The sequence below is a fragment of the Salvia splendens genome, chromosome 2 (genome assembly GCF_004379255.2).
Source record: "Salvia splendens isolate huo1 chromosome 2, SspV2, whole genome shotgun sequence".
NCBI lineage: Eukaryota > Viridiplantae > Streptophyta > Magnoliopsida > Lamiales > Lamiaceae > Salvia > Salvia splendens.
In genome coordinates, this window is record NC_056033.1 from 35,756,547 (window position 1) to 35,769,442 (window position 12,896).

A 12,896-nucleotide genomic window follows, 5' to 3' on the forward strand; every position below is an offset into this window, starting at 1 on the left:
TAATAAAATAAATAATAGTTATAAGAATATATTGAGATTTTCTTAATAAATCATTAATTAAAACAATAATGATAGTATATTATTGAAATTTTATTGTTACGATGGATACTTTGAATATGGGTTATCCATCATAATAATATACTATATAATTATAGTTATTTACTGATATTATTATCATAATTTATAAATGATATAATAATAAATATAGTGATTAGCTATTGTATTATTTACTAATATTATAATTGAATAAAACTACAATTGTGTTGATTAATTATTAAATTATAATAATTGTTATTATTTATTATTATACTATTCGTAATTTAATTGACTATAAATTACTATTATGATGATGATAATAATAAGTAATATACTTCATTAAATATCTAAATACTTAAGAATTCTAAAACTTTGAAAAAGAATACCAGCTAAAAGTTAGGATTTAGAATCCTTAAAAATGTACTACTACTACTATTTTCTTTATTTTCAGGATTCTGATTACTTTCTCAGTTTGATTAAAAAATCTAAACAAACACATAAATTTAAATTTTAAGAAATCGGATTATTTTTCCAGATAAAATCATGAGAACTAAACTTGCCTTATAGATTTTTTATTAGCTTTCTATGAGTTTTTTAAGTTAATAACTTCTTTGAAACAAGCTTCTTAAACACCGCCTTAATTATGATTTATGAAAGGCCTTTATAGTGTTTCACAATAAAGCCCAAATAAAATTTCAAATTGAATTTCATTTGTTACTATAAGAGTATCTGATATTTGCATTCGCATGTTGAGGGAAAATAGTTTATATTGGAAGATATCTATGATATCTACCGCAATTGAAGTGGGGTTTAATATTAGAAGATCACCTACAAAATATAATACGTCTAAGGCCTCAATTTATAAAATGTTACTCTTTCCGTATCATTAGAAGATCATCTACAAAATATACGTCTAAAGCCTCAATTTATAAAATATTATTCTTTCCGTCTCATTGTAGTGAAATGTATTCTTTTTTGACCGTCCTATTACAAACAACTTTACTTTCATGGTAAAAAAAAAATAACATTTTACCTATGTATTACTTTTTCAATTTTTCTCTCTCCTACTTATTCTTTCTTCATTTCACCACTAAATACCACTACCTAAAAATCTGGATTCAATAAAAATGTGTCACGTGTAATAAGATGGAGAGAGTATTATTAGTTAGAAAGAATATAGACAAAACATCCAATTAAAAATTATGAACGAGCAAGAAGAACTCAGTAAAATTTTAAAGGGAAAAATTTAAAGCATCATTGATGATAAAATTTTGTGATCATGGTTTCTATGAAGGGGCGAAAAACAATATATACTACAGACTAAACAGGAGAACTCAGTCCAAAAGACTAGTATGATAGGAGAGAGGGTTCATTTAGTTTATATACCAAACACCATTTATTCTCACAATCGATGTGAGTATTGAGCCCATAACATTTGACCCTTCTTTAAGGGCCAACGTTCTCATTGATCACGGGTGGTTCGTTGTTGGCCACCACTCCGAGTTCTCGTTGGTCACGACGGATTCTTTGCCTGACCACCACTTCGGACTGCTTGGGCTCTCAATGAAAGCATCAATTGATACATACTAAACCGGAAAACTCAGCCCAAAAACTAGTCTGGGAAGAGAGCGAACTCATTTAGTATATTTACCACATACCAGTTGTTCTCACAACCGATATGAGAATTGAGTTCGTAACACAATCACAAACTTTATAAAAATGATCCGCCACTGCTCTTACTGGTGTTATGTGAAATTTTCGATCCACACCTATACATAGGGGGGGGGGTCGAAGTTCCTCTCCAACACGGAGAGAGATTTTCCTATTACTCAATTATTATACATTATATACTTGATCCACACATATTTTATCGAATAAGGAGTTTGGGAAACAGAATACAAAATTGGTGTTAATGTACAACGATTTATGTAGAGAAAAGAAACATGACGGATGATGAATTTCAACTGCAATTACCAAAGAAAAATGGCGAATAAGGTCGTATACAAAGTTTGGAATTGACATTCATCCATCTCTAGAACTACATTGTTGACAATTACCCTGCCATGTTCCATTACAAATCTTAACCATTACTTTTCCATATCAATGGTTTGAGCTCAAAGGAATTTGATGGTTAGGATTTTGCAACGAAAATGCAAAAAATAGTAAGTTGCGCAAACAATGCAAAGTCAATTAGTTCGAATCCAGGATGGGGCTTGCCGGGACCGAGGATCCACGCTCACTATAAACCTATAAGCGTGCTTGGATTGTAATATAGCATGATCTAAACGATATTGATTATCTATAAATAAATATCTTGTAAATATATTAAACTGAAATCTATGAAAATTGGGTCCACATCGTACCCAAGCCCCTTGCTCTGCATCGTACGAAAGCCCGGGTAAATTGAAAATGATTTGCCAAAATTTTATACTAAAATCAAGGAAAAGTAACGAAGAAAAATTTTATTTGGTAAATTGAAAATGATTTGCCAATTTTTTATACTAAAATCAAGGAAAAGTAATGAAGAATATTTTTATTTGGTAAAACGTCACTGGTCACTAGAAGCGCGTGCCTCACGCGCTGCCACTGCAGTTGAATCTATAAACAGCAGTCAACCGAAAATCTAGGGAAGACTCTGAGAAATGAGTATAATAATTGTTTACTGCACATAAAAGTCTTCAAATATTTGTCATCAAATATAAAATCATACTACTATAATTCATATCCCTAATAAATCGTTTAGAGATCATCATGAATTTCCACATAAAACATCAACTTTTAAAGTACAGCAGACATACTTCATGAACACAGTTACCAAGAATTGTTCCACCTCTGAATCTAGAATCTTAATTATTTGGAGAGAGGGAGAAAGAAGGAAATACAGAGATGGGAAAGTGGATTCTTGGTCAATTTAATATCTTTATGATATTTTTGCTGTGTGTTTATGTGTGTGATTCACAAGAACAATCGTTGAATACATACACTATTTCCACCTCTTCATACGCTAGAACTGTGCTCAGACCTTATGACTGGCGCTACATTAGAGGTAATAATTTTACTCCATTAATGTATCTGCTGTTTCAAAGCTAGGATTTTTCTACTGTATGCAAAGGTTGGGATATAGAATTACTTTTTTTTTTAATTACTTTTCTTGTGGGATTCAGGTTTGAATTATTATCTCGAGGATTTGGGGTTTTTTTTGTGAAGAATTCTGAGCTGGATTTTAGGGTTGTTTTAGTCTTGACTCTTGAAGTTCCCAATCAATGTATGAATCAAGATTGAATTTTGAATTGATAACTTTGATTGATATCTTCTACTTATTGGATTTTTTGATGAATGCGAATTCTCTACAGTTGTTTGTAATCTGAATGTCTTGATGATTTGATTGCTAGTATCTTGTTCAATCAAGGTAGTTGATTTGGATTGTGGCGAATCCAGAAAAATGTAATTTCCAACAACCCCTATATGAATTCATAGGAATTATATCATTTCTAGTTTGTTTGTTTAGTTCATAACATCCTACTTTTCAGCTGAACTGAAAATGCAACTGATGAATATGTATATTGTAAATTACGAACCTTATGCATTTTTAGGAATAAAATTCTGTGATTTTAGATAATGTGATGATCCAAAATCTTGGGTTTTCTTGCCTCATTGCAGTTGAATTGCCACCATGGTTCTCGACAATGTCTCTAGCCTTGGAGTCGGATACAGACGTTGTAAGTATACGTGAAGATTGCCTGATTCCGTAAACATACAATTAGTTTGTCTTTGATGAATGGTGGATTTTGCTTTCACAATTATTCTTGACCTGTTACGTTTGAGGTCAAATTATACAGCTTGAATGAACTCAGTTCACTCATAGAACGTCATGTGTAGGATCTTCGTGGCATAAACAACGGGAGCTCTCTGCCAATGATATGCTTTCGAGAAGGGAGCCCACCTATACCTGATGTCTACTACACTTCTTTAGCGGGTTTAAGTAAGAATTTCGTAGTGGCTGAAACAATCATAGCAGATAATTAGATTGAGCAACTGTTTCTTTCCGTGTCTCCTTTAATATTTGATGATGGAATGATTTTTATTGCAGTGACAGAGTACATATCTAATGGTTCTTTTGTTGCGTCGCATAGTCTTCAAAATTCTGAGAAGTGCTACCCAATGCAGAAGAATATAAGGCTGAGTGTGACAAATGAACAGGTTTGCTCAATGGTTTTCGCTAGTGATGAGTTAGGATTTAGAGTCATTTGAAATATCTCGTGGCATGAATTTTTTTTCTGTACAGATTACTCCTGGTACGTGGTTTTTTGGACTATTTAATGGCATTGGACCTGTGAGGACACAGTCAAAAATGGTACAGTTCTATAGCACTATAGTATGATTGTAGAGAGTTATGATAATTTGTTTATTTAAAATTTCTTGAAGTTTTGAAATTGGATATATTTGACTCCATTGTTTATGGTTTCAGATTAATCGAGGCTCGGAATACTCTTTTAGTGGGAATATTACTGTGGAAGGCTGTACGACGCCAACAATGCGAGGCCAATTCTGCAACCAAACCGTTAATGTCCTTTCATGTAGCGAGAGCTATAATTTAACTGGAACTGGTCTTGAAAATGGATCATTTAAAGGTTTGAATAATAATGCCATTGCCTGCAGAAATGCCAATGGGATTGTTTGTTACGAAGAAGTGCCGGATATCTACTCATTAGACGTGATGGGCATGGTTAAAGAGATATCCATTGCAGTCACCAATCTGACACTCAACGAGACAAACCCTTCAAACATGGCAGGAAACTTTTCCTTGATGTGTTATGCCAGACACGCCGCAGTACCACTTAAATCAGTTTATGATTTTTCCATTGACATAAGTAAGGCCCCTTTGGTTATCGATTTCCCAAAAGCAGGTCGTTGGTATATTACTGTTCAAGCAGTCGATAACTCTAATACAAGTGGGATGGGTCAGGGGAGTAGCTTCAAAACATGCTATTTGTTAGTATGGCAAGTGAACCGTTGCCCTCTGGATAGAGGTGGATTAAATTGCACATTTGAGACTCACAATCTTCAGGTAAAACATTTTGACTTTTTGTGCGGTTATCTGCTATTGCATATGATGATGAAGAGTGATAAGACGAGAAATGAGGAGAGAATGACATTCTTTTATAGGAAAAACCATGCGTACATCCGAATATACCGTGAATCCACCCCATTAGGGTTAATTAACCATAATTATAATTTAGCTGAGGCAGATGCACCGGAGTGTACGTCTTTATACATACATTATAAGATTGGTCTTGGTTCTACATTTAAGATTGGTTCTACATTTAAGAATGGTTCTATCTTGATCACAACCCTATATATATATATATATATATATTTTCTTGTAGCTCTTGGGAGTGATTTATACTGACTTTGCAAACTATTAGTAAAGATGTCCTCTCAACTTTTATGATCATTCGGCGATTCGTGAACTTATTGCTAAGGGTTTTCATGCAGACGGTTGTTAGGAAAGACTCATCTGTACCTTTTGAGTCGAACTACGTGCCGATAACTCAAGAGGCATCAACAAATTCAAACGGTTTTCCTCTAGAGCCATTTCTAAGCAACCACTCGACTGGAGAAAATGATGATGGAGTGTGGACCTATTTCCTCCTCGACGTCCCTTATGGTGCAACCGGTGGAAACATCCACGTCCATCTGAGTGCTGACTCGAAGATCAAATACGAGCTGTATGCAAGATACGGAGGGTTGCCATCTCTCAGTAATTGGGATTACTTTTACACAAACAGCACAAACAACAGCAACGGGTCCATGTTCTTCAAGCTGTATGACTCGAGTGAGGAGACAATTAGCTTCTATATGTTATACGCTAGAGGAGGAACTTGGAGCCTTGGGTTGAGACAACTAAATCCTGCTGATTCAAGTGGTAAAACTGACATCTCCTTATCGCTCGAGAGGTGCCCACAGAAATGCTCTTCTCATGGGTCGTGTCAGTCCAGTCTAGATACAACTCGACTTATGCTGTACAGGTTTGCATGTCGTTCATATACATTTCTTGACGTGACATATAAATTAGCTAGGATAAGTCATACCCTGTCACGTTCCACATTTGCAGTTACTGTGCTTGTGATAGGAACCATGGAGGTTTTGATTGCAGTGTCGAACTTGTGTCTCATCGAGGTAGGTTTGTTTCGTTCTCTAGAGCTGAACCCTCACAAGTTTTTTTCCAAGCTTAAAACGCTGGAGCTTTTCTTCTTCCATTTCTCAATCTTGAAAAGCTTATGCTTTGAATTTAGTTCTTTTGTTCAACTGAAAAATGTTGGAACTTATTATGTAGGACACATTAAACAATCGATTTTCCTTATAGCATCGAATGCTGCAGCAATACTTCCCGCCTATTGGGCCCTCCGTAATAAGGTATGAGGATCTACAAATATCGAGCAGAAATGTGCAATTCATTGCATTTTACGCATATCCTTTTATATCAAATAGTTCCTTTTTTCAAGGCATTTGCAGAATGGGTGCTTTATACGTCGAGTGGCATCTCTAGTGCGTTGTATCATTCATGTGATGTCGGCACATGGTGCGTACTGCCTTTTCGTGTCTTGCAGGTATAGAGTCTGATAGCCTTTGGCTTCTCTGAGGTTTTTTTCTTTGCAAAAGCTAATTCTTGATTCTATGCTTCCAGTTTCTTGACTTTTGGCTTTCTTTCATGGCTGTCGTGAGTACTTTCATATACTTATCTTCCACTAGCGAAGTTTCAAAGAGGACGATCCACACCATTTTTGCAATTGTAACAGCTCTCTTGGCTGAAACGGGACCAACAAGGTATTTGTGTAATACAAGATGCTCTCATCTTACAATGCTATCGGAGTTGATCACCGTAGGTTTTTGCAGGTCCAAGAACATCGGTTATGTCATAAGCCTAGGAACTCTTGGTCTTCTAGTCGGATGGGCTCTCGAGTTCTTTGCTCGTAGACGGACATTTTCTCTCTCCCCAGATTTCCATTTAAATCTTCTTGCTAGGTAAGTGAGCCATATAGTGATGTCCTCCCTTGGAAACACGTTGCCCTCTTATCCGGTTTGATGTTGCATCTCATGTTACATATTCCTATCTTCGCCTCAGTAACACTAACTAGCTTAACCTCTTGAGTAATTTAGATGGGAAATCATTAAAGAATGGTTTCGTAGCGTGATCAAGACGCTCATAAAACGCTTTCGCTGGGGATTCGTCATAGCAGGATTTGCTGCATTGGCAATGGCTGCAGTCAGCTGGAAAATGGAGAGCACTCAAAGCTACTGGATTTGGCACAGGTATGTTCCCTTCCTCTCTCTCTTTCTTCCCTCTCTCACTCTCTCATGTATGGTGCAAAATCGTGTGCAGTTTGTGGCACATATCTATATACTCGTCTTCCTTCCTCTTCCTCTGCTCGAAAGCAAATACTACGACGTGTGAGAGAGATGGACCGTTGGATGGCAACTACGAGCTAACTAGACAAAATTCATTCAACAGAGATGAACAAAGGATTGAAAGATAGACGCATTCTTTATATTTATTCTCCTTTGCGCCATAGGTTAGATATTTAGGCAACACTGCTGTATTTATGTATTCAACATATATAGTTAGCTATTTTTTGTAAAATTTGAAGAGAATGGTTCAATATAAGAATCTTTACTCAAACAGAGTTGCTTACTTGTCTATCCTTTTTTTTTTTTTATATGTTTTAATTTGCTAAAAATTCTGAGAAATTAAGATGTGTATGTATCTTTTGTTATTGAAGAAAAAGTATATGTATTTGCAATATTTTTTTCTGCTCTGTGTCTACAGAATTACTCTGTGTATATAGACAAGCCAAATACAAACTAAAAAATAAGTAAACCACCTTAAAAAATCTCCAAACTTGCTGTATGATATATTGATATGAATGTACAATCACCATTTGACTACCCTGTGACAGTGGCTTCTTCCTCGGCATCTCCTCAACACTCGAAAACAGCAATGTTTGCATGAAAAATGGATTCAGCTAAGCATGACATGCTGCAGCCTGCACTCTGATTTACTCGTGGATCACATCCGAAAACATCTCCTTGTAGTCCTTCCTGATGCCCCAAAGAGCCTCTGCGCATTTCCTCATACTCGGCCTGTGCTTCCGGTGGGGAGCCAAACACTGCAATGCCAACTCGAAAATCTTCTCGAGGGCAAAGGTATTTGCAGGAGACCTCGCAACCCTCGGATCCAAAGCCATAATTCCATCACCATTTGCAAACTTCTTCACTGCCTGCAATTTGACATACTCATTTCAAAACACACTTTCCTCTCTCTCTCTCTCTCAAATGCAAATCATAGGAGATGAGTGAAGAATGTGTACCCATCTGGCAGTGAGGCGCTCCTTGACTTCTCGTTTAGGTTCAATGGGGCGTCTGCCTGTGATGAGTTCAACCAGTAAGACGCCGAATGAGTACACATCACTCTTCTCCGTGAGTTGGTAAGTTTTGAGATATTCCGGATCCAAGTAGCCAGCAGTGCCTTTGACTTGAGTGGAAACATGCGTAGCTCCCATCTCACTATCAGCTGCCAGCCGTGCAAAACCAAAGTCGGCCACTTTTGCTCGTAGATTCTCAGTGAGGAGAATGTTGGAGGACTTGATATCTCTGTGTATGATAGGATGGTCTGCAACACACAGATATACAGATATATGGAAACTGAGCTGCATCAAATTTAACATACAAACATGAACTAATGGCAAACCTGTATACATATGCAGATAAGTGACAGCATGCGCCACATCAATTGCAACATCTAACCGTGCAGCAAAATCAAGAATGTTTCCGTTCACACCTGCAAGATCAACGACACGTTCAAAGAGACGAAGGATTTAAGCAAACCAGCCAAATGCAAGAGAAAACGGGGCGAAAGAACTCACAGTCCAAGTGCTCCCTAAGAGTTCCATTTGCAACATACTCGACCACAAGAATCCTCTCATCTTCATGCACCAAATAACCATAGCATCTCACTAGATTCTGATGTTCCACTTTTGCAAGAGTCCTAACCTCACTTTGAAACTCAGCTCCTAAGTGTTTATCATACGCAATCTGCAATCACACAAATCTTATACTATAAACTGACAATACAATAGCAACATCCTAGTAAAAACATGTGTTTTTCATAACTTGAGCAACAAAATATCATTCTGACCTTCTTTGCGCGTTTAATGGCAACTATTGTCCCATCTTCAAGATGACCCTTGTAGACCGTTCCAAATCCTCCTTGTCCGATCTTTAAGGTGGGCGAGAAGTTTTTGGTTGCCTTAAGGATTTCTTGAATGGTGAACTTCATACTCCCCGGCTCTCTCCGGTGAGTTGAACTGTTGGTGCTCCCATATATCGATTGATTTGAATTACGCCTCTGCCTGCTTCCGGAACTTGATGCTTCAGACAGATCAACAAAATGATCAACTACATATATCTTTTTTTATTCAGCCAGAAATCGTCTCTCATTCAAAAAGTAAAAAACAATGTCAATGTATAATTGATAATCTTGTCTCCAGTTCAGGCCACATTCTATAAGATAAAATTAGCTATTGAAAACACTGTCACATTGTAATTCAATCATGATTCAAACTCCAATAATCATCATCGTTGGGAGAAAACATATCTTATGAATGCACCACCTAGTTTAAATTAAATGTAGTACATTAGTATTCTGTATTTTCATAGAATTGCACACAACCAATGCTACTAAATATTTTTTTCGTCCATTTTTTTTCTAGTAGAAGTACTATATGTTTGCAAATCTACGTATGCTACAATAAACTAGAAATTAATCAGAATGTGCGGAAGATCAAAACTTTCTCCATCCAAGATCTCAACCTTTCAAATAAAATTTCTTCACACGTGTGCGTGCAGGTGCAGCCATTAGTGATCATGAAAAAGGATGTTCAAAATTGGAAGATAAAATAGGTAAAAAAAAATGATATCTTTGACGTACCAGAAGAATCATTGAAGGTGTTGGTGGAGTTGTTGCTATCCGGCTCCGGGGGAGTGAAGCAAGCGACGAGCGCATCCGCGATGGAGCGAGCGGCGGCGGTGAAGGGATTCCTGGTGTCGACGGCGGCGGCTGACCTCCGAGAAATGGTGGTGGAGGCTGAGGAGAAGGTGGACGTGCTTTCCGAGTGAGACAAGTTGACCGGCGTGCCGCCGTAGGAGCCCGAGCGCCGGCCTCCGAAGAGAGGACTCCTCATGGCTAGCGATGCTCCTACGTCTCACCTGTTTTTTTTAAGTGGTAGAGAAAGAGGAGAGAGAGAGAGAGAGATGGCGCGCACCACCGGCATTGGTAGCTTTGCAATAAATTGCAACTTGTGAGTGACGATGACTTGACTTTTCTTCATTGAGTCTTTTTCTTGTATTTTAATGTTTGTGCGGGAATAATTTCTTGACTCAAGAATGCTACTACTAGAATTTTTTAATTTAGCCTCGACTATTTTTAATTGAGTATTAATGAATATGATGTTTTTTATAAAAAAATGTGAATATGATAATTTGTTATGAGAAAAAAAGGAAACTTAAATGCGATATGTTATTTTAATTTCAATTTTACTGTATGTGTATTAATTCCAACAGTTTTCGAATTGACCTCTATAGGTGGACTAAAACTAAACCTATTTATACTTCAATGATTGGATGGCTTAATTATTTTAATTAGATGTAATACGAGAGGAGGTGTCAAAATTCAAACCAAACAATCCATTGTTTTCCATGCCTCATAAGTCATAATATTTAATTTAGGTAGTGTAACTACATAACACGTATTAACGTATAGGTTGATGTAGAAAGCCAGTATAATGATCGAGAAATTATAAATCTGAAACTTATCATACTGCTGTACTTATTATTTTTTCTGTTAAATAATTGTATGCGTCTACTAGCAAACGATGTTTGTTAACTCCTAAATAAAATAGATAAGATGTCACTTTATGCGGAAAACGTAAGTGTAACTTACCTTTGGGGGTACTTCTGGTCGGTGACAATAGGTAATTATAGCCCTTTGATTAACGTCACTTTGGCAATAAATATACAGTAGTTAGTTGCCGATAACTATTTCATTTAGTAAACTCCATATTTGCTGCCAATATACCAATAGACTCAAAAAATCTACAAGTCCAGTTCAGCATAAATGTAAAAGTCTAATTTCGTGATTTTATATTTATTCTCTGATAAAAAGTTCTACAAGGGCATTCGCTCAGGAAAACAGAAAAATTATGTATGTCCGGTAGTTTTAATTAAGATGACGAATTTTTGCATTTTCAGTCCAAAATATCACTAATAAATATGGTTATGATAATTTTCCTTCTTATTATGGTAATAATTTTTTGGCGCTCATTTATTTGTCTCTCTAACCTAATTTCAAATAGTTTGCTCCTTCCAAATTCGATACCACCAAGTCACCAACCACCATATCACATCTCCGTCACCACGTAAAGCTACTCTAATGTGGGTTCTGATTTCATTCAAACTCACATCTTCTTCGATCAAACGAAGCACTTCCCATGGCAATGGCTTCCAATGGAACTGAAGAATGTTTTTCATATTGGCGTTATCGTGTCCAAACCAAACATTAGTGGTAGTAGGAGTATTATTCCTTGTAGCTTTTATATTTTAAAAAATGGTATACATTCAAATTGACAGGCTTTAGTGAATTCGAATGGTTGAAGATAATCCAAGATGTTTTTATTGTTGGAATCGTGTGCCCGGTCAAAGTTTTTTTACCAAAAATAAATTTAACGAGACATTTAATTTTATGAAATTAAATGATATAGTCTAGGGGTGGTCCAGTACGATATATGTATCGAAAGTTACGGTATGACAAAACACCATACCGATACCGTACAAAAATTTTCGGTATAAGGTAGTTTTTGATACTGTTACCATACCATGTTTTCGGTATACTGTACTGCATTTCGGCATACCGAAATGCGATACGGCATACCGTAATACCTGTTATACCGGAAAAAAATCTATTATACTAAAAATATTCAAAAAAACAATTCTATTTTTTATTTTTGTATAATAGAGAATCTATTTTTAAATTTGAGTATAAATATAACATAAATATATAATATATATGTTTATATATATAATAATTAATAGGTATACAGGTATACTACGGTATACCGAAACGTCTGTATATATTGGCGATTCGGTATGCCAATATATAACGGTAACCGTGGTAGCGGTATAGAAAATCTAATACCGTTACCGTACCGAATTTCGGTACGGGATGATACCGTACCGAAAACTACGGTATACCGAAAAATCGGTATTTTCGGTATTTTTCGGTACGGTAAGGCCGGTATTCCGATATTTCAGTATAATTCCCCACTCCTACATATAGTGTCGATCTACGTTCGGAGTAGATGATCGTGATATATTCATTTTCTCAAATCCGATTCCCGGTGAGTGAAAAATAATGGATAAAGTTGGGCAAAATTGTGAGCTAATTAAATGAGCTATGAGAGAAACTATGTGATTCATGAGCAAACCTAGACGCGCAGTGTGTCCCGACACGTCCGTCCAGGATCAGTCTCTCCAACTTCCGTAACGGCTTGTAACGTCTGGCAGTTACAGACTCGCAATGATGACAGACATCAAGGTTGTGTTGACCCCTGCAGTGGACTAAGCCTATAAATTAATAGGCTAGTCATTCCATGCATAATACACATAATACAAAGCATTCTTCATCATAATCTCTCTCTCTCTCTTTTGCATTATTCTTCTGTCGAAACTCTGCCCTCACCTCCATCCAGTTCGCTGGAGCTCTACTGATAGCGGTGTTGCTTCATCATAGATGAAAATAATTTTAT

General features: G+C 36.4%; 2 protein-coding genes across 3 annotated transcripts; one reads left to right on the top strand and one right to left on the bottom strand.

The window, feature by feature from the left end:
- The first annotated feature begins 2,730 nt into the window (after positions 1–2,730).
- On the top strand, positions 2,731–7,717 carry LOC121792439. Its single transcript, XM_042190383.1, has 14 exons — positions 2,731–3,082; positions 3,697–3,755; positions 3,916–4,018; positions 4,127–4,236; positions 4,322–4,390; positions 4,505–5,104; positions 5,533–6,065; positions 6,152–6,216; positions 6,374–6,453; positions 6,543–6,647; positions 6,725–6,864; positions 6,934–7,062; positions 7,198–7,350; positions 7,421–7,717. The coding sequence occupies exons 1-14, from the start codon at positions 2,923–2,925 to the stop codon at positions 7,572–7,574; spliced, it is 2,460 nt and encodes an 819-aa protein (XP_042046317.1). The 5' UTR covers positions 2,731–2,922; the 3' UTR covers positions 7,575–7,717.
- Positions 7,718–7,829: 112 nt separating this feature from the next.
- On the bottom strand, positions 7,830–10,508 carry LOC121792440 (calmodulin-binding receptor-like cytoplasmic kinase 2). Of its 2 annotated transcripts, XM_042190385.1 has the most exons (6): positions 10,025–10,504; positions 9,233–9,465; positions 8,961–9,129; positions 8,786–8,875; positions 8,406–8,707; positions 7,830–8,315 (listed from the first exon to the last, which is right to left on the bottom strand). In XM_042190385.1, the coding sequence occupies exons 1-6, from the start codon at positions 10,275–10,277 to the stop codon at positions 8,094–8,096; spliced, it is 1,269 nt and encodes a 422-aa protein (XP_042046319.1). In that variant the 5' UTR covers positions 10,278–10,504; the 3' UTR covers positions 7,830–8,093. The 2 variants fall into 2 exon arrangements, with proteins under 2 accessions (XP_042046319.1, XP_042046318.1); XM_042190384.1 differs by having other exon boundaries at positions 8,406–8,875; positions 10,025–10,508.
- Between the last annotated feature and the right edge of the window lie 2,388 nt (positions 10,509–12,896).

Bases quoted from the DNA above. Each gene is read 5' to 3' on its own strand.
- LOC121792439 (XM_042190383.1), top strand. From the start codon at position 2,923: ATGGGAAAGTGGATTCTTGGTCAATTTAATATCTTTATGATATTTTTG. The intron at 6,217-6,373 runs GTAGGTTTGTTT...CTTATTATGTAG, and splicing joins CGAACTTGTGTCTCATCGAG to GACACATTAAACAATCGATT. The intron at 6,648-6,724 runs GTATAGAGTCTG...CTATGCTTCCAG, and splicing joins TGCCTTTTCGTGTCTTGCAG to TTTCTTGACTTTTGGCTTTC.
- LOC121792440 (XM_042190384.1), bottom strand. From the start codon at position 10,277: ATGAGGAGTCCTCTCTTCGGAGGCCGGCGCTCGGGCTCCTACGGCGGC. The intron at 9,130-9,232 runs GTCAGAATGATA...GTGTGATTGCAG, and splicing joins CCATTAAACGCGCAAAGAAG to ATTGCGTATGATAAACACTT. The intron at 8,876-8,960 runs GTGAGTTCTTTC...TTGATCTTGCAG, and splicing joins TCTTAGGGAGCACTTGGACT to GTGTGAACGGAAACATTCTT.